The sequence below is a fragment of the Tasmannia lanceolata genome, unplaced genomic scaffold, assembly GCF_043159265.1.
Source record: "Tasmannia lanceolata isolate RefF3 unplaced genomic scaffold, GAP_Taslan_0.1 ptg000013l, whole genome shotgun sequence".
NCBI lineage: Eukaryota > Viridiplantae > Streptophyta > Magnoliopsida > Canellales > Winteraceae > Tasmannia > Tasmannia lanceolata.
The window spans coordinates 40,917,970-40,944,730 of NW_027518690.1; the positions used below are offsets into that span (position 1 = coordinate 40,917,970).

General features: G+C 39.9%; 2 protein-coding genes across 3 annotated transcripts; both read right to left on the reverse strand.

Moving 5' to 3' along the window:
• Window positions 1-268: 268 nt before the first annotated feature.
• Window positions 269-10,226, reverse strand: LOC143890116 (protein SULFUR DEFICIENCY-INDUCED 1-like). Its single transcript, XM_077394677.1, has 4 exons — window positions 10,005-10,226; window positions 7,470-7,682; window positions 7,090-7,245; window positions 269-918 (listed from the first exon to the last, which is right to left on the reverse strand). The coding sequence occupies exons 1-4, from the start codon at window positions 10,116-10,118 to the stop codon at window positions 505-507; spliced, it is 897 nt and encodes a 298-aa protein (XP_077250792.1). The 5' UTR covers window positions 10,119-10,226; the 3' UTR covers window positions 269-504.
• Window positions 10,227-14,264: 4,038 nt separating this feature from the next.
• Window positions 14,265-24,504, reverse strand: LOC143889171 (uncharacterized). 2 transcript variants are annotated; one of them, XM_077393371.1, is made up of 8 exons: window positions 24,251-24,504; window positions 18,336-18,416; window positions 18,041-18,129; window positions 17,889-17,963; window positions 17,555-17,685; window positions 15,507-15,584; window positions 15,366-15,437; window positions 14,265-14,563 (listed from the first exon to the last, which is right to left on the reverse strand). In XM_077393371.1, the coding sequence occupies exons 1-8, from the start codon at window positions 24,371-24,373 to the stop codon at window positions 14,472-14,474; spliced, it is 741 nt and encodes a 246-aa protein (XP_077249486.1). In that variant the 5' UTR covers window positions 24,374-24,504; the 3' UTR covers window positions 14,265-14,471. The 2 variants fall into 2 exon arrangements, with proteins under 2 accessions (XP_077249486.1, XP_077249487.1); XM_077393372.1 differs by having other exon boundaries at window positions 14,557-14,600; window positions 24,251-24,503.
• Between the last annotated feature and the right edge of the window lie 2,257 nt (window positions 24,505-26,761).

Consider the following 26,761-nt stretch of genomic DNA (forward strand, 5'->3'; position numbering starts at 1 on the left):
TTATCCCATTTTAAAATTGGTTTAATCTAAAGCAGCAAATGCTAGTCACAATAAGGGTTTCAACGAAGCTGATTTAGTCATTAATCAAGCCGAAGTCAATGGGGGTACTATCGTTAAAAAGTTAAAACCTCAGGCCTTACCTTGTATAATTTACTTTGTATAATTTTTTCCCTCTATTTTCAGTCGATTTAAAAAAAAAATGAAAAAGGGCGCCCTTGTGGCTGGTTTTTGCTAGGCGCCTTTGCTATAGTATCACATGCAAAAGAAGTTACCCTTAACAACATTCTCTTTTCCAAATTGCATACAAAAACATGTAATCACCTTCATGGAAAGAATTCTCTTCCATCAAACACTTGTTAATTGTCTCTTACGAGGAAAAGAAAGAAAAAACGGTACACACCTATCTCCACAACTAACACCACCAAACTCCAAAGAAAACCCCATTTATTTACACAAGCACTCCCCCTCCCCAACCCAAAATAATCTCCATGGAGAGAAAAATTGTCAACAAGCTACTTGATCCCTAAACGAAGAAATCTCTTCAAAGATGGGCAGTCTTCTAGACCTAAAAGGGGCCCACTCATTCATCAAAAGGTCTAGCCCTTCCAGGATGGTCTCTTCAATGTACAAGCCAGGAGAAGAAGGTACTTGTGATTCGAGTTCAGGCGGCCGAGTTTCGATCTCACTCAGCAATTCCTCAGCCCGACTCAGCGATCTGCAATCATCGGAACTCGGAATTCTACCCTGCAAAACATCTTGGAGAACGGACTGGGCCTCGTCAAAGCGGGCCTGCTTGATAAGGCATAGGCCCAAGTTGCAAGCCTTGTTAGAGTCCGGTTCGATCAGTTGGGCTTTTTGGTATACGATCTCTGCTGCTGTGTAGTTTGTTTGCTGCATGTAAGCCCAACCAAGGTTTCCCTGTAAGATGAGATGGAGCCAATTGAAGTGAAATGAAAAAAACAAAGAAATTGTTGGCAAGGGTATACAAATAGTCAATAACATTGATCCTAGTACTATTCTCATCCAAGCCCGCTTAACTTCGGAGTTTCTTGTTGGACACAATGTTTTATTATTAGCAAAATATTTAGTAACCTAAATATCCGATAAACCCAATCTATCATCTGATACTGCAGTTTTATCGGTTTTGAAATTTGATGGAAATTCAAATTTATAACCTTGAATTTTTCTCTCAAAATAATTATTAATAAAATGGAACTTGTTTTCATGGCCGGAAAATCTTGAGATTTTAGATTTAACAGCATTGCCCATGGGTATATATGACTAAGAAGTCGATGGTTCAAAACCTTGGTCAGGTCAAAATTGGTGCAATGTTGAATGCAGCGGTTTGGTCTCTTGAAATCACAGGAGAGTTTCAATTTGGCCAAAATTGTGATGAGTCATGTGGCATCAAATGTTATATAAATTTTTGTAACTAGCTACTACAATTCCAAACAAACTATTGAAAGCAATGTGTCAAAACACGGATGAGGACCAAAATACGGCTAAAGCAAATCCAAGTCGACTCAATGAGGCACAACTAAGCACTCGGTTGACGGAGTTTTAACTCAGTAAGAGTCAAAGGAGTTTTGGTTGACTTTGTAGCATTATTTCAAAACGCAGATGTGAGCCAAAGTGCAGCCAAAGCAAATCTTAGTCGACACAGCGCAGCACTATCGAATATTCGGTCGACATGGACAAGTACTTGATTGGCGTGGTAATAACTAAGGAGAGAGAACTTTTCATTGACTTTGTTGCACAAAAAACAGACTCCGACAGGAGCGTGGCCTAGGTCAAGGGGAGTCGACTCGGGAGAGTCAATGATGAAGTGAGAGAATTTTGAAATTATATGCTTCGTAGGGCAAAACACGGACTTGGACAAGAACTCGACAAAGTTGAAAAAAAGGAAGTCTAGGGCAATTCGACGATGATGCGGGGGTAGCTTTGAAACAATGACTGTGAAGGGGGAGATTAGATCGGTCTAGCAAGGAATTAAATTGATTGGCCAAGAGCTCCTATAAGATGGTTGAAAGGAAGCAAGGCTCATCCATAGAGGTCAGTGCAGTTTATTGATGAGATCTTGGATCGAGTAGCATGATCCTCGATCACTTTTCATCATGTAAGAAGATTGGCTAATACTGAGGCCGATAGGCTAGCTCGGGAGGGGGTTTCAAGGGCGGAGTTGGGCAATTTCGATTTCCTTCCTCCTTGATAGTTTTTTTTATTATTGTGTAGTTTTTTCAATTTTCTTTGTATGGAACTATGGATCGATCTTCTCGATTGGTGGCGGATCTCCCCTTGTTTCATTTCTCTATTAATTTAATTATTTACCATTAAAAAAGAATAACAAAGGATGTACAAATATCAAATAAGAGGTTCCAAATTAATAAAGTGAATGATCTAAAACAGATGTCTAGCAGGGGAGGCCCACTAATAATTGACTTTATAAATTAAAAACATCTACAGTTAACTTGATTCAAAACTTGATAACTAATAATCTTTAACAACTCCAACTCCGGGAATACACCTCTCTCTCTCTCTCTCTCTCTCTCTCTATATATATATATATATATATATATATATATATATATATCATATTTAATATCTGTCCTCTTCCCTTTATCATCTTCTATCAACCTTGGGGGTTCGTTTGGAGGTGCAGCCCAATACCATTTGGGGGGAAGTAAGTGCGTAAACTTGTAATTTGCAAACTTGCATATTCTTTAAAGTTTAAACACAAATTCCACCAAAAATGCTAATGGGTCGCACACAAACCAGACCCAATGAGTTTTTTTGGTCTGTACTAGATTAGAACATGCATTCATTTGTGCATGCACATCGTTGGGATGTGTCTTGTTTCCACAATATTGTGGGAATGGTCTTGTCCTCTCTAACAATGGGTAATAGGTTCGAAATTGTAGTTGGACTAGGATAACTAATCTCAGTGATTTTCATATGGAATATTTGGAACGAGCAAAATAACATGATATTTGAAGAAAAGGAGAAGAGGCGGCACCAAATTGCTATTGACATCAAGTTGGCTCTAATAGCATGGACTAGAGAAAAGGTTGGTTTTACTTATAGTGTTGGGTAAATTCTTAGAAATTGGCATGCAATTTTATGGGAAAAGAGAAGAGAAGATATCTCATAAGTGGAAGGCCCCTCTGGTGGCTTGGGTCAAGGTGAATTTTGATGGAAGCTCTATCAGTAATCCAGGTCGAGTCGGAATCGGAGGTTTGATTCGTGATGCTAGTGGTGTCGTATTGATGTCATTCTCGGGTCCGGTTGGAAATTGTGATGCTAATGAAGCCGAAGCTAGAGCTATGCTATTTGGTCTTTAGATGGTTTGTAAAGAACAACTTAGGCCCACTCATTATCGAAGGTGATTCATTGAATGCGCTAGCATGAGTGTCTAACAAGTGTAGGGGTCCTTGGAAGCTGGAGAATATTACAGTGGAGGTTCGAAATTTGGTGCGTTTTATTTGCCCCAAAATTCAACATATGAAAAGGTCTGCTGACGAGAAGGCTGATCGATTGGCAAAGGATGGTGTGGAATTGGAAAAGGTTGACGTGTTTATACGCCACCCTCAGGAGGGTGTTGCATAATCTTATTTTTGCAATTCGAAGTTGACGTGTACTTGTATCTCTTTCTTTTCTAGGAGTTGCATACTTTTTTACCTGATGCAGGCACTGTCTGTGTTGTATCTTGCATTTGGGGATAGCTTGTCCCCTTGGCTGTAACTCTGATTTACTTGGAATGATTGTTACCTATCAAAAAAAAAAAAAAAAAAAGAGCAAAAGAGGAAAAATGTCTAGAATGGGTAATAGGCTAGAAATCCTACTTGGACTATGATAAATAATCTAAGTGATTCTTTTCTATGGATGAAAGGAAAAGATGAGAAATAAAAATCTCAAGATAGAGTGAGAGAGAGACTTTCCATGTAAAAGAGACGGTTGGTGTCTTTCGTTGGGGCATATTTGAAAGAGGTAGAGCTTAGGCAATTTTCAGGGTGAGAGAAGGAGAGGATTCCTTCCTTTCATGGTGAAAATTGATTCTCGCCCCAGTGGACGCAGGCATTGTATCTTGTACTCTCTTTGGGTGCTTCTTATCGTCAACATTATTTTGCGCCCGTGTAATGAGATTGATTTTACCCCGTTGATTTTCTACAAAGTACTATCAGAGTTGTAGGATCGACTAATCGGAGAAGAACATGGAGCTAGAAAGCTTGTTCGTGAGATTTTCTTTGAAGGTGGAGTTCTGCAACGAGTTATTTATTCTCTAAACTTTTCTTAGTCATTTCGGAAGGTTGTTGAATCCATCAATGGTTATTTAGATTGATTGGTCTGTGGAAAAAGAGTTTTCTACTTGTCTTTCTCAAGTTACCTACTTATGTACGAGGTGACCAAGTTTATAGAGTGTTGTCTAGAAGGTGTGGGTCGATATGAATTGGTAGTAAAGAACTCAACTTCAAAATTTGAGATTTGAGTAACTTTACAAATAGGACAGTTTCAATCTCTGGTAGAGAAGAGTGAAGGACATCTAGTTCAACTAGACATGGCTGAGGTGTTGAAGGAAAATGATGGAAAGTCAGAGAAGATGTAGGATGTCGAATGAGAGGAGAATGAGCCAAGGGCAGTCAGCATAATTCGACTACGTTTGGCGAATGGCATTAGGTTCAACGTTATAGAGGAAGTATCGACAGCTAATGTATCAGAGAAGTTGGAGAAGCTCTGCATGTCAAAGAGCTTAGCTAATAGTAAGTAATATGAAGCATTAGTTGTACAGGATAAAGATGAAGAAAGACTAGAATCTTCTTGAATACATGACAACGTTCAAACCGATTCAAATTCCGGTTCGGTTCGGTTTGGGGATCAAACTGAACCGAAACCGAATAATTTAACCACTCGAAGTGGAACTACCAATAGGGGTGGCAAAATTGGCCAAACCGAACCGGAACCGAGCCGAAACCGAACCGAAAATTCGGTTTCGGTTTGGTTAAACCAAACCGATTAAAATTTCGGTTCGGTTCGGTTTGGGGATCAAACCGAACCGAAACCGAATAATTTAATCACTCGAAGTGGGACTACCAATAGGGGTGGCAAAATTGGCCGAACCGAACCGGAACCGAGCCGAAACCGAACCGAAAATTCGGTTTGGTTAAACCAAACAGATTCAAATTTCGGTTCGGTTCGGTTTTGAGGATCAAACCAAACCGAAACCGAATATTTCCAATGATTATGAGTAAGGGGTGGCAAAATTGGCGGAACCGAACCGAAAATCCGGTTTCGGTTCAGTTTCAGTTTGGTAAAACCAAACCGATTCAAATTTCGGTTCGGTTCGGTTTGGGGGTCGAACCGAACCGAAACCGAACCATTGCCACCCCTAACTACCAAGAACATGCTCATAATGAGAACAATAACGGTTTCGAAAATATTGTAGTAGTAGTGGTGGGTGAACAGAGTTTGTTAGAGATGTTCTCATAATCTCCAAAGGTAATAGCAGTTCTTATGACGAGTAGATTTTAGATTCAAGGTAATTGCACTTCTCGTGATGAGTGAATTCTAGATTCAAGGTATCCTCTTCATATATAATCTGAGCGAGAAAACTGATACATTTAAAGAGAGATTCAGGCATAGTGTCCTAGGGTGATGATATTATTTGTGACATCACTGGAGTTATGACGGTAAAAATCAAATGTTCAATATAGTGTGGTTGATATTTTGGGTGGTGTGATATGTCTTAGAGATACGGAGAAATCTGATATCCCCTAACAAGTTAGACTGTAGGGGTTGCAAGTATTCAACGGCAGGTGGAGCCATGAAAATCACATGTGGTTGCATGATTCTAATGAAGGGAGAGAGGTATGAAGGATTATATTGTCTGGTAGGGAATACAATGCCTATTAGTATTCTTATGACCTCGACATGTGATTAGAAATAAGGTATATAGCATCACAAGGCCTTGTGTAGGGTCTCTTTCACAGTTGGTAGAGAGCATTGATGGGTTTCAATGTGCAAACAATGATGAGAAGTTCGTTTGTGTTGGGAGAGGACGGATCGTGGCCTCTGTCCAGAGTTGACTAGTTGATTGACTCGGGGCAATTGCACATGTGCATTCGCCAGGTTGATCGAGTAAGGAGGAATCAGAATCAAGATGATTCAATTGTGTGTAGCAAGTACTTTAGAAGGTCAATAGTGATTTGTGGCGACATCAGACAAGTAAAGATGTCAATGAAAAATCTTCAAAGTGATTATGAAACAAGCCAAGGTAGAGATTGTTGGGATTGGTACCTTGCTTCCACACGATTCTGAGAATGGTCTTGTCCTAGTCTCACTAGGATTAATAGGTTGGAAATTCTAATTGCACTAAGAAAACTAATCGGAATGACTCATTTATTATTAGGTACATAGATGAGTGAAGACAAGAAGAAATACAAGATACTCATGAGGGAGACCGTGAGGGGAGAGAGAAAGGGAAAAGGAGTTAGAGGATTTCCACGCAAAAGAGAGACGATCTCTCTCTAGGGGCATAAGAGAGAGAGAGAGAGAGAGAGAGAGAGAGAGAGAGAGAGAGAGAGAGAGAGAGAGCTACAAAATCTATTCCCAACCTAAATATTATTTATTAGAAAACACAATGGTAAAAGGAAAAGAAAACTTATAGCTCATATTCTCTAATAACTACAAAATCTATTTCCCACCTAAATATTATTTATTAGAAGACCCAATTGTAAAAGTAAAGGACAACTTATAGCTCATTCTCTAATAACTACAGAATCTATTCCCAACCTAAATATTATTTATTAGAAAACCCAATTATCGGTGTATGAATAATTGAGATCCTAAGTAAATAAAAAAACAATAAAAAAACCCAATTGGACAATGAACATAGGTGTACGAATAATTGGGATCCTAGGTAAATCTAATAAAACAAAGCCACTTGTTCAGTGCTAAATCAACCCTTGCTACAAGCAAAAGCCCTACATAGTTTTTCCATTTGGACCATGTTCTACATGCTAGATCATCTTCATTTAATTAGTAATCAGTTAACTAATACCTAGAGAGCCAAGGAAGTGATTAATGAGTGTTAATTACCAGTATCCTGGATGTCTCTTGCTTGATAGAAACCTGGAATTTCTTGCCGTGTGATCGGGCTGTCTTGGTGGCCTTGCCATTGAAAACCTCCCCTTGGTAAATCATCTGAAGCTTCCGCTTAAGCAGCTCTATCTGCTCCTCGACCCTTCCACATTTCTGTCAAATCCAGTCATTGTTCATCATTCATCATTAATCAACAACATCATCACCATCTCAATGAGCTCAAACTATTGTTATGTGGATATGGTGATGTTCACATCCCCACATCTAGGATAAAAATTAAAAATAAATCCCAAATAAAAGAACTAAACCAGTCTCTCATAAAAAAGTTACCTAAAATAAAGTTTATGGCTGATGCATCACATTGGGATATGAATTACCTTGTAGAGATCGATAAGTACATTGTCTAGGGACTCCTGGGCTTGCTTGGAGCAACGATCCCTGAAAGATTTAATGGCTTCAATGGCTTCCTCCGCCCTGTCTTGTTGCTTCATCACCACTGCCATGTCTTTCAGAGCACTGTCCACTCTGTCGCCTGCGTTTATCGCCTTCCAGAACAACACAATCGCTGCTTCTGGATCTTTATCTACTAGCTGAAAACCGCATTCACCAAAATGACGAAACAAGTTATCTACAACTCAGAAATATGGATCCATTAACCCCAACTTCATCCACACTATACAAAAAGAAAATCCTAATAAAGAAGAGCCAACAACTTCCAAAAATAAATCTATCTACATCATCTACAAATAGTATACATTTTTGGCTGAAACATTTTATTTTGTCCGAAATATATTGATTTCAGCTACTATTGAAACGAAATCAATTCAGAAATATACAAAATTTTGCTCAAATTTTTGGATTTCATTAATTTTTTGGTTGAAATATGCGAAACATGCAACTTTTTAGATAAAACATTTCGACAGAAACCCTGACAAAAATCAACGCCACTTGTATAAAAGAGAATAACTACGAGATTCATTTATGGTATTTCTAAATTATGACAAAAATAAAAAATAAAAATCAATGGTGAAGAATCTTGCTTGGATTTTGGCCATGATTTCATACCGAAATGTTCCGGTGATCTAACAAGATTTCGGTAGAAATTTCGTATCAATGTTTCGATTTCGCTGATGATAGAAATTAAAATGGAAACCTAAATTTAAAACCCTGTTATATATCTTTACGTAAATAAAAAAAGCAACCAATAAAGTTGGAGGGGAGCTTATTAGAAAGCAATCTCTCTCTCTCTCTCTCTCTCTCTCTCTCTCTCTCACACACACACACACACACACACTCTGGCAATAAGGTATTTTCATCTCAATATGGAACTGATACTCTTGCCCTTTCTTTTGATATTTGCAATTTTGCACCCATCTTTAGAGGAATGCTAGCTGCAGAGCCTGCAACTGCACTCTATCTACTCTTACAAGAAGGCACTTATTTTTAGTTCTAACAAACAAGAAGGCACTAATGCACCTAGTAAAAAATAAAAAAGAAGGCGCTTAGGGTGTGGCTCTGTTAGGTGCCTTACCAATACGCCAAAAGCTTCAGAGCTGATGGAACGCGTTAGGCAAGGCCCTTTAAGCCCGTCCCATACCAGGTTGGGTCCCACCATGTCCCATACTAAGGTGGGCCCCACTCAGGACCGTAACATACCACCACGCTTCCGCATCCGCCGTCCTCGGTGGCCGACTTTCACTCTGGCCTTTTCTTCAAGGTAGCCCTTTTCACAGGTTGCCCCTTCCGTGACTCAAACACGGGACATGGTTGCTGCTCTGATACCAAATGTTAGGTACCTTACCATTACACCAAAAGCTCCAAGAGCTGATGGAACACATTAGGCAAGGCCCTTTAAACTTGTCCCATACAGTCTGGGTCCCACCCAGTCCCATACCTAGGCAGGCCCCCACTTAGGACTGTAACACTCTCCTTCAAAAAAAGGAGCGGGCTGTCAATATCAAACAAGTGGTGCCAATGTTAGCCCCCAATCTTCAGATTTCATCATCTAACGAAGATGAAATTTGCACGGTAAAGGGTGATTTCCACATCTAGTAGACGTTACTTATGCCCCTTCGTGGCATATTTCCAAAAAAAAGATAAAATTTGTCCGGGAGTGGCGATAACAATTTTATCATATAAGGCCATGTCGCCGACACGAATTACGGATCGGGGAATTTGTTAAGATCCAAAAATCTCGGAATTTTTTCTCTCCTATCAATACTGAAGAAAAAGAGATACCATTAAAAAATTAAAATGTTCCTAATTTGCAACAAAAAGAGATCGAAATAAATTCAACTGAATTTCTGAGAAAATCAAAGAAAAGTAAAACGAGGATGACGAAATTCAGAAAAATCACAAAAATAAAAAAAAAAATAAAAAAAAAATTGATCATTGCACGCAGAAAATATAAGAACAAAAAATCAAGAATGTTTATGGAAATAACAGAGAAAAAAAATCACATAAGACAAATCCTGGATCTAAATTCATAAATCCCGCAGTTCCATAAATAAAAATAAAAAGAAAACTCTGATTAATAGGCTACAAAAATAAATCATCTCAATTCACAGAGTAACAGATAAAAGCCTAAAAAGAAATAAATTTTCACCTGTACGTGCTTAGCTCGAACGTAATTTAGAAGAAAAAAAATTCACTGTTTGAAAAAAGAAATTAAAAAAAATGAAGATTATTAACAGAAAACATAACAAAAAAAATTCTTAAAATCACATGAAACAAATTTGAAGAAATAGGCTAAAAAGTAATACATTTTCTTAAAATTTGAAAAAAAAATAAAAAATCTCTTAAATGAGAAATAATCTATAATAAAAATTCAAGAAATCTTCAATAATCGATTCGAAATATCAATCAAATCAAAATAAATAAAAAAAATAGTTTTTTTTCTCTATTTTTTTTACCTGAACGTGCTTAGCTCGAACATAAGGACTATCTCCTGAAGGAACTTTGTGAATAACATGAAAAGGATCTCTCTTTTCTCCTTTTCGTGGAGAAAAATTCGAGTTTTTTTCCATTCTCTGTTTGTTAGATTTTCTTTCTTCGTTGGATTTTTTGTGAGAAAACTCAGGTGGAAGAGCTCAAAAAAAAGAAGGATTAGGAGAAATGAATGTGGTTGGAAAAGAGTCCAGATTCATTTTGTTGAGAATCGGATTCTATGGGAGACCCTAGTATCCGTTGCCACGTCATCATAATGGACACCTGGGGAATTTTATTAGGGTCAAATGATAAATTCGCACCCCGGTAGGATAATTCGCACCACTTTACGTTAAAAAGAGTTAAAGTCTGCCACATACTCTCGTTTACAGGGGTGCGAATTATCCTACAGTGGTTTCACCAATCGAGTTGTTTTGTTTGTGGGACCTTATTTGTTAGATCAAGACCGTTGATCTAGTTGGGGCCATGTTGGGATAATTCTAATAAATTCTAGGAAATATATTATCACAACCATTTTTTTAATATTTGCACTAATCGTTCTTGTCTTTTTATTATTTAAAGAGCTGTGAAAGGTAATCACAATTCCCAAAAGACTGAGCTCCTAAAAGTGACTTAGAAAAGAAAAGAAAAGACAAGCTTTTGCTGGTATCATTTCCTTAAATTTATCTGTCCTAGCTTCCTAGGTCGGTCTTAGGCTGTATATATTTCAAATTGGAGTGTCTTATGTCGTTCTTACATTGCAAGTAGCTAAGGCTTAGTCAAGACATAGGGTTAAGAGGAGGGTGTGTGTGTATGTGTGTGTGTGTGTGAGAGAGAGAGAGAGAGAGAGAGAGAGAGATGTGCTTAGTCAAGACATAGGGTTAAGAGGAGGGTGTGTGTATGTGTGAGAGAGAGGGAGAGAGATGTTGTTTGTGGTTTTGAATAGGGTTTTCTATAGGGAATTGCTAGCGTCCATAGCAAAAGGCATTTCTCATATGGTCTTTGCATGTTAGACCAGCCACATTGTGAACGATGACAAAATCTACTAAAAAGTGAGCCTCTGCTGGTCTAACATGCGACAGGCCATCTGCGAAATGCCTTTTGCACGCTAGCAAAACCCTTTCTAATATTATGAAAATATCCCTTACGAGGATATAAATAAACGAAAATATGAAGGAGATTTTCTCATTGCTAGGGGTGTCAATGGGGCTAGGCGAGACGATCCGATTAAAGGATCTGAATGTTAATGGATAGGATTTGGGCACATAAGTTGGATCCGAATTTTGTTCATGGGATCCTTATCGAAATCCCCGGAAGGGATTTTGCTAGACTGTTTCGTGGAAAGCCATTTCGGGGCTTTGTTTTGCATGACAGAACAGCAACATAGGCTCACTTTTAAGCAGATTTTGTCTTATTCATTTAATTCATCTTAGGTGGCTGTTCTCTCGTGCAAAACTCAGCCCCCAAATTATGAATCCCAATTATGAATCGTAACCCAGACTAGCCAAAATATTTGATGGAGTGTCCTAGATCCGAATGGAGAGTTGCAATGAGTATTCATTTAATTCATCTTAGGTGGCTGTTCTCTCGTGCAAAACTCAGCCCCCAAATAGCCTAGCAAATCCCAATTATGAATTGTAATCCAGCCTAGCCAAAAAATTTGATGGAGTGTCCTATACCCGAATGGAGAGTTGTAGGAGTGTCAATGGACGGTCCGATGGATAGTCCGAACCCGAACCTTAATAGACAGGATTTAGGCACACTAGAAGGACCCATGGGCCATGGACATATTTTGGATCCTTTTCGTAAGATCCAAAAAATTTCGGATCGTGATCAAGAAAAGGCAAAAAAATCCAATGGATAGTCACGATCCGAAGTCCTTTTACTAAAATACCCTCAAAATATTTCTTATATTAAGTCTTAAAAGAGGGGTATTTTCATAAAAATGAACTAAATAATGCTTACCTTACGACTTCCCACTTCTCCCCCCCCCCCTTCTCTCTTTTCCAGGCATCTTTTTCTCTTCCTCTCCTTAATCACTTTTTCTTCGTGTAAACTTGCCACTCACCCTTAACAAGGATTAGTTACTAGAAAGTTTTATCGTCACTCACCCTCGAACATTTGGGTTCTTTTAATAAACAAAAAAATCCTATTCTTCATCAAAATTACGGGTTATTATTAAGTATAGTGACTCATTCTTTTCTGAATTGAGGAAGTTTTGGAGTTCATTTCAAATGAAAAAAACTGAGATTTTTTGCTATTTTTTAAGTAGGGCCTACTAGGACACTCCAATGGACGATCCGATCTGAAATGGATCTTGACCGGGACACAAGAAGTAGGATCTAAAGAACACTCCGAATCCGATCCGACAGAAGAGATTTGAATGGATCGTGACTAAGACATAGGTGGATCCGATCTGAAGTGGATCTGTTGACACCCGTAAGAATAGGAATGGCAGTAGAAGAATCTAAGAGGGGGTAAGGAATGAGAGTGGGCTGAAAGTCTGGGAAAACAATTCCAAGCAGCCTTCCACAACCCACGCATCCCTCCCTCCTCCCCCTCTCCCCCCCCCCCCCCCCCCCCCCTCCCTTTTTTAAGGATTTCTCATACTTCCCCTCCTGTCTGTCTTTCGCAACTGGTCCCACAAATATTTCATAGAATATTTTTTAGGCCATCTTCGTTTAAGATTATGATAACCGTTTGTGAGTCGATTATTAGACACAAAATTACGTTCAATTTTGAGTCCAATAATTGATATTGTACTTACAATCGGTTGTCAGAACCAATTGCTGGAGGCTGATAACTGTGAATTTCCGCCTTCCCTGGGCTACTGACATTCCCCACTGGATTTGATAACGAGACAAACTCACCTTGACGTTTATTATTTACTTAGTTTCAAGTTATTAGAATTTGCAAAATACTCCCAGTAGCCAATTAAAACGAAAAGACAAGGTGATTTTGTCTCGTTATCAAAACATGGTACTTCAAATGTCAGTAGCCTAATTTTTTTGTGTTGCCAAACATGCCTAAACGAAAGAAGCTTGAATTATCAAATCAAATATATATAGGGATTTGCTAGCCTATTCCGCGGAAATCAATTTTGCAGCTGGCTTTTGCATGTAGTACATCCACCTCAGATTAATAATCAATAAGACAAAATCTGCCAAAAAGTCAACCTGTGTGTGGCTGTCCTCACATGGAAAAGCCAGCGGCGAAATGGCTTTCCGCAAAATTGGCCAGCAAATCCCCTCTAGGTTTGGTAGTTGCGGCCCCTGAAGCCACCATGCAACATGGTTTTAAATTTCGTCTGAAGTCTGAAATTTTAGACCGAAATTTCAGTTGGGTCGGAAACCGAAATTTGACCGAAATTTGGCCAAAACCCAAATTTTGTATGAGAAAAGTGTTCCTAAGCCATAGCTCAAACAAACATGTGGTCCCACATTTTTTGGGGATCCAAAGCATTCATTTAGAAGGCCCTTCCATGGATAGGGTGTGTACAAAAAATCAGCCCTATAGGATCAACCTAACCCAATCAAAGGTGGAGTGGAAAATGGACAAACAATGTATGTTCACGTCTTTGCCCATTTTTCCCTCAACTGATGGCAGGGTTAGGATGATCCTATAGGGCTGATTTTTTGTACACACCCTGTCCGTAGAAGGAGCTTCCAAATGAATGCTTTAGATCCCCTAAAATATGTGGGGCCACATGTGTTCCTAAGCTATAGCTTACTAAGCTTATCTAAGTTATAGCTTAGGAACACTTTCCTCTTTTTTTTTCTTATAAGAAATATTATTATTCCGAAAATTCGGTAATTTCAGCCAAAAATTTGAAATTATTAAAATATTAGGTTTTTTTTTCATTACAGGATTTTGGCTGAAATTTCAGAATTTCGGCCGAAATTTTGGTTTCGGTGAGGGGCGAAACGTATACCGAAACGTAACCATGCTATGCAGGCGTGAGAAGATTTATTCAAGGTCAAGATGAGAGGTCACAGCTCTTGTAACACGTACGTACGATGATGACACCTTATATCTTAAGGCCCTATTTGTTTGTGCCTGTTTGTCTTGAATTTTGAGAAACGATTGATTCCAAAACTGAATGTTGGATTCAAAATTAGGGCCCAGTTTGTTTTGGACTTTGAGAACCGATTGTTAGTCCAAAAGTGATAGTTAATTGTTATCATATGATGCAAAAACAATTATCAATATGGAATCGATCATATGATGCAACAACGATTATTAGAGGGTTGAAAGGGCAAAAGAACATATATGAAATGAATTACAGCAAGGGATAACAACTGTGAAACAAAAGGAAACAAACAAACAAACAAAGCCTGCCCACATCCATGTAATAGAAAAGACAGAACAAGCCACTGACTCTCTTGAACTGACGCTCAAAAACAGTCTTAACATTCCCCATTTAAACCAAGCAAGAATTAAGCAAACACCACACTCTAGGCCGGGTTGCCCCTCCCCCTTCCGCCCATCCTTCCTCGGCCTCGACCATAACCTCGGCCACCACTTCTGCCTCTTTCATATCCAGTATCTGCAGTGTTAGCAGTTGAATGGATAGTCAAACCTACCTACATAGTAAATACACAAGTTCAAAAATACAAAAATAGACTTGGATTTGACCGGGCGAAACCAACTTTTGAATCGATATGAGTCGGGTTTTCCTAGTCTTGACAAGTTTATGGTGCAGTATCAATTTCTGAGTACTTTGGTAAGAGTACTGCTTAAAACTCTACTGACTTTCGTGGGTTTGAAAGAAAACACTAGCACCAAATCAATCTGACTTCTCAATAGCGAGGTTAGATTTACATTTTACACAAGAAAGGGGTGAGAAATTTCTACAAGTGAGAATAGCAGCCAAGAGTCACCTCCACTTGAGCTTGAAAATTAGCGCCTTACATCTAGGCTACTCATATCTGCACTACCATGTCTTAAATTAATAGTTACAATAACTCACCTTGTCTTTTACTATCTAATCAGATGTCAAAGGTTATCACAGTTCCCAGAAAAGCTCTCACAAGCTATTTAAAAAGACAAAAGACAAGGTGAATTAGTGCAATTACCTAAGCATTGTAGTGCCGATATCAGTAGCTTACCTCTATCCACCTTGTATTGATGAACCCCTCCTTTTCATTTCAAACCTCTTTATCGGTTATGAAAGCCCATTGGGGATTTTAACAGCCAATGTAAGAGTTTCTAAGACATCAAATAAAGGACCTGGAATTATAAGTCCCTCGTAAAAAACATATCTTGCTAAGAACATCATGCATGCGTGGTACATTCTATTTGACTAAATCTTTATCAATATTAAGTATGAGTGGTTGTCAAATGCTTACCTCTATAACCCCAGCCTCTGCCTCGTCCACTACCTCGACTCCAATTCCAGTTATTCTCCCACCCACCATTATCTGCCAGAGAAGTATGAGTGATTGGTTGTCAAATGTTAACAAAATGAAGGGACCACAAACATCTCATACCTTGATTGATTTGGTAACCTCCTCTGCCCCATCCCCTTCCTCTTCCTCTACCTCGACCATGTCCTCGTCCATATGAATCTATATAAAACAACCAAGACGTTCAATAGAAATTCCACAAGTTGCAACAACTTGCTATCAGCTTTTAAGGGTGGAATACATTTGTTGATAGGCAGCACATGGGACAAATACTGCACCATGTGGAATTCGTGCCGGGCCCAATAACGTGCCAAAAACACTGTAAATATCGCAGAAATAATGTTACCTTGACACCACAATCTGTTGGTCTTTTAAAGTGCCGGCACGACACACATTTCATGAGACACTCAAACAAGGTGACCTGATGACATCTTCACAGCATGCTAGGACACTTTTGAAGGGCAATCTAACTACAGTTTTTGGACACCTGAAAATTAGAATACCTAAGAATTTTTTTTTGAATGGCAAGAAAATCTAAGAGTTTGACACCTTTAACAAAGTTCCCAAGACCACATCACATATGCCTCCATTCCATCATGTATTGCATCTTCCATTCTACAATGATAATTTAGGGTCTGGAAATGATGAACTCTCTCGCTCTCTCTTTTGCCTCCTATATTTATTACAGGGCAACAATAGACTTACGGCAGTCTCCTCCCTGAATTTTCATCTCCATATAAAATTTCTTAATGTTAATAGTATGGACTAGTGAGTCATAGAATATTAATAGATACCACAAACAGTAATCATTGCTTTCTTTTGCACTATTAGTATCTTTTCAATTGGTTTACTTATTATGCATGTGTCTGCCGTTGGGTATTTCCAGAGGTTCAAGAACCAGACAGTTGGGATCAACCACACGGGCTGAGACACGGCCCAAACTCCCAAGGGAGGCAAGTGTCCAGGTAACATTGCGCAAAAATCCTGCCAGACAAGGACTACTATCCTGGGATGGAAAGGACCATCAGAAGGAGGTGGGATCTGCTATCCCGGATATGGAGTCTATTATGTCGAGAGACTCGACGGACATGGATTAGTGGAAAAGTCAAGGACCGTCTTCGAAGGGCTGAGCAGCCTCCCGAAGAGGAGGAGAAGGGAGCTTCAGGAGACGTAGAGAAAGCCATACAGGAGGAAATAGAGCAAACCCAGTCGGAATCGCATGAGGGAAATACCACATTGGAGGAAGAAGAGCAAGTTTATTCTGAAGAATTTGAGGAGATGGCCAAAATGGGGGATGTACTGGGTATAGACTACAAGGGAGATGTGGAAGAAACAAATTGAATGTTTTTTGATATCGAGAAAAGAGATGCGGACGGGAAGAAAGGTAAGACCCCTGGTCGTGAGAGTCGAGAGCTCAAAGCTCTCAGGAAATGAAGGGGGATCTTTTTTTGTAAATATGCTGGTTGAAAGCTTTTTGATGGTAGGAAGTTCTCGGGATTTTGTTTTGTTTATGGTAGGCAATGGTAGTTCTGGTTGGTGCAAGGGTTGGGACTCTTGTGAGGAGCTGGAAGCCCATGTTAAAAACAAATTTCTTGAAGAATTAAGGATGGGCTGTAGGTCTATCTGAGCGTGCTTGATGGACATTGTCCTTCGCTGCTCAGGGGAGATTTTCTCCCCTTTCCTACCATGATGGTTGGTATGTTATTATTTACCAAGGTGGTTGAAAAAATGTTTTAGGTTCTTGATGCACTTCAAGGCATATTAACTCCTTGGTTTCTTCAGTTGAATGGATGATGTGTGGTGCTTCTGTCATTGGATGTTTTTGAAAGGCATAGTGGAAGGTTGCTGGGAAGCGTCGATATGAAAGGAAGTTTAGATGATGGTGGATTTCTGTTAAGCGTTGGAGGAAGTCTGTATACAGTCTTTTATGCTTTTTCTTTTTGGATCCTGGAGTATGCTCCTGGACCATCATACTATGTAATTTCTGGTAGGACTAGGACCCATGTATATTTCATGGTATGAATACAATAATCACCTTTCAAAAAAAAAATAAAATCCCGCCAGACAAAGTTGCAAGCAGTTGCAGTGCTATCATAAGCAGACAATTTTTTTTTTGGTAGCAAACGAAGTACCTTCGTAAGCACCAGTAACTGGAAGTGGTTCTTGCTTGGGTTGATGCTGCTGTTGGTGATGCTGTGGCTGCCATTGCTGCTGATACTGATGCCGCGGCTTCGGCTGCTCCACGTACAATGGAGCTTGATACCTAACAATGCAAACAGTATCCCTTCAATAACTTAATGGAGCAAAGTCAACTTGGAGACCGTAAATAGGAGAAAATATGTGAATTGCATCCATCCAAGCCCAGATATGCCTCAAGCATATGCACATGATTTTTTATTTTTTTTAATAGCTAGAATATGCACATGATACCTAAACAAAATATAAAATTTGAATTATGAAAATTACCCAGGAGAATTCTTGTTTTGCTCTCTGGTTGACAAAGAGATTGAAATCATTGAAACATGGCGAGTCATCTCCAAGCTGCATGAAACATTTGGTGAATCAAAGTAGAGAACATGCTTATGGCTATAAGAGAGAGAGAGAGAGAGAGGACTTACGGTACAAGGCCCTCTTCAATGGGTTCCCATACATCTGTTATGCTTATCGAACTAGTGGTAGTATCTTGATGCAATCCAGGAATCCTTTTCTGTTTTTCAAAGGTAAACAGATACATTATTTATTGATGGTAATCAAATACAACATTAGATAGTATTTCTGTTTTCTCTCATGACTATAACAGTTATTTATTTTACTTTTTCTCCAAAAACAATTACACTTGTTCAGAAAAAAAAAGTAAACCTATGAAAATGATTTCACACAAGGTAAATACAACATCGCAAGGCTGAAACCAACCTTTATAATCTCAGCGATGGCCACAGTCTTGTTGATTGCCTGCCCCATTGCCTTCAAGATAATCTCTCTCACTTGTTTTTCCTGTATACAGCAACACCAAGATTATTATAAAAATGGCTAATAATATTGAATACACATTCCAAAAACAGCTAAAACCGCCATTCTTATTTACAGTAACAAAGTGCATTTTATTGGCATAGTATCAAAATTGAGAATCAGGTCCCAAAAATATCAAGAACAAGCACAAACTGAAAACGAGTAAAACATAAGTTACTCTTGTAACAACCAGGAGAAAAAAGAAAACATAATTCAAACTCATCATTTACACTGGAAAATTAAAACATATTCTTCAACGAATCCTATGTAGGATCCCACTTAATAAAGATGTTCCAATTATAGCCCTGACATGATAGTACACCATCCAAGATCAATGTGTTTTAACTAAAAATGCCTTGTGTATATGAGATCACCAAACCATAACATCTGGCCAAACTTTGAGGCCAATCTTTAAGCAACTAGTGTCTTCTTGACTGTCATTACTACCCATTGCAGGTGACTATTCCATCTTAGTCCGTCCGCCCCAATGTTTATACAAAGGATTACATATGGGCAATATTGAAACTGTCAGGACAAAAGACAAATTTCCATAAATAAAAAATCTTTGCCACACTTGGATGCGGAGGTTTCCCAGGGGCTTGCAGGAATCATGGGATGTTTGTTGGATCATTTACCCTCTACTTATCTTGGCCTCCCATTGAGGGTGGGTAGGCCAAAGAAATCTTTTTGGGACCCATAGTGGAAAGGGTGGAAAAAAGGCTAGACACATGGAACAGAAACTTGGTCTCAAGGACGGCAAATTGACCCTCATCAAGGAGGCTTTCACAAATATTCTTATGCATCAACTCGCTCTATTTAAATATCTTGTGAGTATAAAACTGAGAATTGAACAAATCAAAAGAAGGTTCCTATGGGCTGCTCCAAAGTAAAAAGAGGAATTTCTTAGTTGCATGGGAGGAGGTCTGTAAACCTTTGAAGGCCGGTGGACTTGGGATTAGAAAGGTTAAAGAAGGCAATCAGGCTCTTCTGGGCAAATGATTGTGGAGACATGGGGAGGAAGAATTGCAGCTTTGGGTCAAAGTAATTGATAGTAAATATGGGTCTCAAGTGGGGGGCACTGGGAGCTATGAAGCACGGGTACGGGTACGGGGTGCGGGTACGGCACGACACGGGTACGTGGGTACGTGATTTGCCAAAAAACCGGGTGCCGGTACGTTCGGGTACACCGAATATAATAATATATTTTAATATTTTATTATGTATTTATAAAAATTAAAAAAAAAAATTGTAGAACAATCAAATAACAATAACATCACCAAAATGGAAAATTCTAATATTACTCTTCATTGCTTAAGTGATTAAGTTCCATATTTCATAACATGAGGCATCAATACATCATTCATTAGAAAAAAAAGTCTGTCACCAGTGTGTTGACCAGTGCCTGACAAGATGAATAATTTTTAGAGACCAAATTATGAGATTTTTTTACCGGACTTTTGGGATTTAATAATGTTTGGACAAAATAGATTTTATGAATTTTTAAAATTTGAAAAATACCCCACCGTTTGGAAGTTAAGAAAGTTAAAATTTTGACCCGACCTTTTCCTTTGAATTTTGTACTAGAACTGGAGAGTTGACTTTTTTTCCTTTTAGATTTGGGTGTTGAAACTATTTTTAATAAATCCAAAAGGGGGGTATTCCGTTATTTACATGTAAATCTTAAGTAAATGGACAATAAAGTACAGGAAAGTAGAGATGAGTACAGGAGAGGAAAGAGAAGCAGCAGGAAGGAGCAAGACGTGTCGGGTACGCGTGGTGCGCACCCGACACGCACCCAACCACCAAAAGTACGTACCCCGGACGTACCCGGGGCGTACCTGCACCCCATACGTGTCGGGTGCGGGTGCGGGAGCCCCGGGAGAGTACCCGTGCTTCCTAGACTGGGAGCCAAGAGATGCCTTCAGCCAAGCTGGGTGTACTGTGTGGAGAGACATTACAAGGTTCAAGCACCTTTTTCTTGCAGGCACTTACTTCAAAGTCCAGGTGATAGAATAAAATTTTGGCATGATAAGTGGTGTTCTTCTACTCCGTTGAAGGAGTTGTTACCGGACCTATTCGTGTCGAACCCACAGGCCTTAGTTAGAGATTCCTTTCAGAGGAGAGGGGAAAGGATTGAATGATTGCCAGCTTTCAAAAGGAATTTATTTGAAAGGGAGGTACAATCGGTGGCACGATTCTTGGAGTTACTTGAGAGCTGCGAACAAGGAAGCACGAGTACTCTCCCGATCCCCCCACACCCGTGTCCGGTGCAGGTGCGCCTCGGGTGCGTACCCCTTTTATTTTTTCCAAAAAAGAAAAAAAAGTGGGGGTCGGGGTGCGTGTCGGGTGCGCACTAGACACGTTTTAAACAATTTTTTTAAGAAAAAAAATAAAAAACGGGGTGTGGGTTTTTAAAATGGGGGGGGGGGGGGGGTTAAAAACAACTAAAAAGACCATTAAGTATTCCCCCTCCCCCCCCCCCCCCCCCCCAATTCTCCCTCCTCTCTCTCGACCTCTCTCCCCAACCCATTCTCCAATTATTTTTTTAATTTTTATAAATATATAAAAAATATTAAAATATATTAAATTCGGCGTACCTGCACCAGGTTTTTTTTTTGGAAAATCACGTACCCGCACCCTGTACCCGTGCTTCTTAGGCTGCGAACTTCGAAGGAATGGATCAAACATAAGAGTATGGGTCTGGAATACTTTAGAGGAATTCTCAGTCAAATCCTTCTATCAGCACTTTGTGTCTTGCTCTACAGCCCCTAGCTTAGCACGGGTTTGGCCCATCCAAGCTCCTCCTAGAGTTGTTGGGGTCTTCAACCGGGTTGCACTTCGTCAACAGATACAGACGAATGATTTCCCGAGGAAGCGAAAAATGTTAATAATCGACCACTGCGCTTTATGCATCCAAGATGGGGAATCAGTAGACCACTTATTCATTCATTGCAAGATGGCTAGGGAGGTATGGAATATTATCTTGGGCATATTTGGTATATCTTGGATGTTTCCCAAACACCTCATTGAGCTCTTGGATTGTTGGCAAATGTCTCCATGGAGGAAAAAAGGAAAATTTTTATGGAACACTTCCTTCTTGGTTATTATTTGGGAACTATGGAAAGAAAGAAATATAAAAATTTTCAAGGGGCACGCCAAGAGCTCTTCTTACCTATTTAACAACGTGATAGCATTTACAATGTGTTGGGTAATGTCACTCCCAAGTTTCAAATTTGTTTCCGCATTTTACTTATCAAACGGGTGGCAGGAAATGTGCTTCGCTTCGGATCGAAGACCGACGATTGTTTAGGAGTGGGAGCCCCCGGCTCCTGGTTTTCTAAAATTAAACTTTGATGGTTCTAGTCATGGCAACCAAGGGCCTGCTGGCATAAGAGGTGTCCTTAGAGATGAATAGGGACCAGTGAAGTGGGCTTTCTTTGGTCCTATTGGGCTGGCTGACTCGAATGAGGCGGAGGCGCGTGCGGTTCACCAAGGAATTAAGCTTTTAGGGTTTGTTTGGTTGCCACATGCCTGGCATCCTCAAGGATCTCCCAAGTAGAAAAATACTTTTTTGGTAACTTTATGGTGTTCGGTAGCCAATTTAGCATCACAATCCCTAGAGACTACTGGGCAAGATTCAAAGGTAATAATTGCTTGTCTGGTGATGTGGCACCCATGTTCTTTACTTATACCTTCCACGCCATCCTCCTAAAAAAAGAAGGAATTTGCCTAGCAGAATTTCTCTCTCTCTCTCTCTCTCTCTCTCTCTCTCTCTCTCTCTTTCTCTTCTCTTTCTATGTATTGGTAATGACACCCCCTCCCATTACTCTTGCGAGATTGGCAACCAAACACTACTTATCACTATTCTACCAGGTAAATCCTAGGTAGATCAAACATTACAAATGTTTGTCTCCTTCCTATTGACTACTTGTACCACTAATGTATGAGGTAACTATCTGCATACAAATAGACCCTTAATGGGAGAAGATTTAGATAGAGTGGTGGTAGAAGGGGACTCCCTCAATTTTTTACGATGGTTAAAAGGAACACATGTATTTCCTTGGAGGTTTGCAGATTTGTTCGAAGAGATTAAATATATTATGGGCAGCTCTTGTATCTCCTTCCGTCATATAAGGAGATATGCTAACGGGGCTGTGGATAGGCTTGCAAGGGAGGGGGGCCATTGGAAATCATTTGAGCAGTTTGACTTTTTACCGCCTTGATTTGTTGTTTTTTCTTATTGTATTCGATCTTTTATGCTCCTTCATCTCATATATTTGACCATCTTAGTCCTCTTCTAATGAATTGTTGACCATTCAAAAAAAAAATTCACACATAAAGATGGATAGATATGTAATAACGTAATCTATTCCCAAACACGTTCTTGCATAAATTAAAAATAGAGGGCAAGTCCATTATTCATAAACAAAACTAATGATGACGATGATAGACAAGCTAAGCAGACTAGCATACTATCAACCACAGTTAGCAAAACTCCATTTCAAATGGTGTTTTTTTTTTGGAAAAAATGTGTTTTATCGGTTTGCCAGTTAATACTCCGTTTAAACTCAATTTTAGGAAAAACTTTTAAAACACGTTTAAAACTCATTGATGAGAGCAAAAAATAGTGCAAGAGTGGGTTCCTCCTCCCCAAGTTTATTAAAGTTTAATTTTCATGGCTCCTAGCATGGGGAATCCCCGGCTGGCGGGGATCGGAGGAGTCCTACGAAATTATCTTGGGGAGGTGATTAAGGCCTTCGCGGGCTGCATTGCAGAGGCGGATGTTTCGGAGGCTGAGGTACGGGCAGTGAACCAAGGGTTAAAGTTGTTGGCAAGAGATCGGTATGGATAATGTAGTGGTGGAAGGGGACTCCCTTAATGTTATACGGTGACTCAAAGGGTCGTGGAATCACCCTTGGAGATTTGATAAATTCTTAGATGAGATGTTGGATTGGGTGGGATCTTCTCCTATTGTGTTTCAGCACGTTCGTTGCTCTGCTAACAAGGTGGCGGATAGCATTGCTAGAGCTGGAGTCTCTAAAGAAGTGTTGGCCTTGTTTGACTCTCTCCCACGCTAACTTATCTTATGTTATATTCTGTTTAGCTTCTTTTCTAAAATCTAAAGTATCTTTTATGTAATTTCACCACCTCGGTCCCCTTCGTTTTGCAATAAAATTGGCTACCATTCGAAAAAAGTGCATTGATGAAAACTTTTAAAATACGTTTAAAATTTTCCATCAAATGGGTTTTTGGCCAATTTTCCAATTTCACCCCTGCTATATTTTGAACATGACAAAATTCTAAACACATTTTTTTGTGCTACAGTTTTTTAACTACGTTTTTTTCTTTTTGAACCATTGTTGCATTAAACTCGAATTTTTCCTGTCTCGTCATTTTTTTTCCCTGCCGAATCGTGTTTTGCTAACAACACCTTGTCAAAAAAAGGAAAAAAAGAACAATGCATATAAAAATAAATGCGACCGAATTACAAACAATGTAATAGAGAGAAGAAAGTAAACATAGGAAAGAAAATACTCATTTTCCTGGAAAGCAATTCCTAACGCGCACACACAAAAAAGAATAGTAAATTCCATCTCAAGGAAATTATTGGAAAAGTAAATAAACAACTCAAAAGACAGAGCAAGAGAATAACAGAGACAGAGACAAAAGAAAAATAACCTTACAGAAACCAAACACAATAAAATTGAAAAGGCAGAGAGGAGATAAAAGAGTTAGAATTATCAGAGCATTGAAATCCAAAAGAGAAAAAGAAAAGAATATGTCATTGAAAAAGAATCAATCAAAACCCTAGAGAATACCTGGAGGAGGGTGGTGGCATAGCTAATGTAGTTCCTTATGAGGCCTTGTGTGGTGATTCTGATCTCGTTCTCGTTTATGGTAGTCTCTGGCCTCGGCTTCTCGACTCTCTGGTATCTATCCATTACCTAGGGTTAGGGTTAGAGTTAGGGTTAGGGTTTTTCCTCTTTTGGCGAGGAGAAGAAGAGAAGGAGCGAAATCCCTAAACCCTAGCAAGGTCTAAGATAGCTAAAACCCCGCTAAAGGGTGCAACTCGGGCGGGCTCGAACATGACCGACCAACTATTTACTCAACCCAACCCAACCCGACCCGACCAACCATTTACTCAGCCCGAACCCGAGCTCCAACCCGAGATTTTAAGCTTATAAAATATAAAACATATTAAAAATGTCAGGTTGAACTCGAGTCGGGTTGTCCAAGCCCTCAACCTGAACCCGACCTAAACTCAACCCAACCCGACGGGTTCGGGTTGAGCCCGCCCAAGTTGCACCCAGTGGAGATTAGGGCACTTTTTTAAACAAGAAAAAATGGAATGATATGTTTGACCCTTGTTCTTCCCTGAGTCACCACTTTTAGTGTTAAAGAGTAGTCATAAATACATTAGATGGGGCTGGGCTGGGGAAGAAAAGGGGACGAATATATCTATTCCCAAAAAAATAGGCACGGCAGCAAATAGACAATTTGGGAAGGGGGTGGGGGCGAGATTTTTTCGCACCCACCGTAAGATAATACACCCCCCTCTTAACGTGATTTGACGTCAAAAAGCATTAAGTCTGCCCACAATTCGGGTTCCAAGGGGGCGCATTATCCTAAAGTGGGGCGAAAAAATCATCTCCCTTTTTTCTTGCATGTGGTGTGTTGTAATGGCTAACGAGTAATGAGTACGGGTGCAACTCCAGCCGGGTCGGTCCCGGATTGACCCAACAATAATCCGACCCAAACTGAGTCTTGATTTGAGTGTCCAAACCCAATTCGTCTAACCTGTTTGTAGATTTGGCTCGAGATAAAAATAGAAAAAATACAAAAAATATAACCTCAAGATTTTGAAAATCGTAACATTCAGAAAAAAAAAAAAAAAAGATTTTGAAAATCGCGATAAAATTAGATGATGGGATCGCGTATGGTTGCACGAGGCCTCTTCTACCTTTACCTAAATCAAAATAAAATCCAGTGGGCTTTTCCCAACTCTAACCCAATCCAACCCGTGGAAATGCCAACTCAACCTGAGCTGAAATCAGGTTGAACCCATCGGTTTTGGGTTGAGCCAGGTCCAAATTGCACTCATAGTAATGAACCGGGTCCAAACAACACACTCTTTATGAGAATGACCAGAATACCACTTAAAATGAACAAACTGGCCTTGCTGTTTGTTTGGACTCTACGAGCGCCCCTTGAAATGACTAAACTGCCATTGAGGTGATAACTTAGTTTAGATGGTGTTTTAGTGTTGGCCTTGGTCCAATCAAACTACAACAATATCTGGAATTTGAGGGATTAAAATATACAGTTATGGCTAAAAGTAAAACTGCCCCTGAAGAACTCATACATAATGAAGACTGGTGCCTGCGATACACACACATTTTGAAGCCTACAAGTTATGCCATTTTAAGAAGAGAGTAATTATATGTTGCTGAAGTCTAGTGTAGGCGTGATATTTGACCCTAACAAGATCCTCTTAAAAAATGAGCTGTTGTTGTTGGATCAAATATCAAGGGCGTGAAGTCCTAAATTGGACTTCGTGCTTGGACACTGTTAGGTCTAAAATTGGTAACAGGTTATGGTAGGGCCGGAAGGGCTGATCTGGCAAGTCACACCTGAAAGGCTAGGGGAGTCCTGCGCTGCACAAGGGCACAGACAAGAAGAGAAAGGGTCAGAGGACCAACCCGGAGTGGTGCTCCGGACGGGCGCTTCGACACTCAAGTCAGTATGAGCAGGAGTGCAAAGCAATGTCAGAGCAAAAAGCTTAGGGTTTTGATTTTCAGATCCTTCACCTTAGCACAAGTGAAGGCTATTTATAGTGATTCTGAGCCACCTGTCTAGGACAGGTGGTAGTTCTGAGCCACCTGTCCAGGACAGGTGGTGGCCTCTGTATGGACCAGGTCTCATACCTAAGAAGGGTAGGTGGAAGTCCCTGATTGGTCCAGGTGTCACACCTAGCAGGGACATGTGTTGGCTTTGCAACGGTCCCTGTGAGGGTCACGTGCCAACAGCAAATTGGTTGCTGAGTTCGGACCTCATCAGTACTGAGTTCGGACCCATCAGTGCTGAGTCCGGACCCCATCAGTTGCCCCCTGGTTCTCCGAGTCGTGACAGCGGCTAGGGGAAGCAAAAAGAGGGTTAAAGCAGCATCTAGCCGGCCTTGAGGCCTCTGGGCAGCTGAGGCCGGCCTCAGACAGGGGCCAGAAAAAACCGCGGTGGCCAGGGGCCTCTGGGCGGCCTGGTCCGGCCTTAAGACTTGGCCTGAAGGAGCACGGCCGGGCAGGAGCCCTTGTGCAATCCAGTCCGGTCGAAAT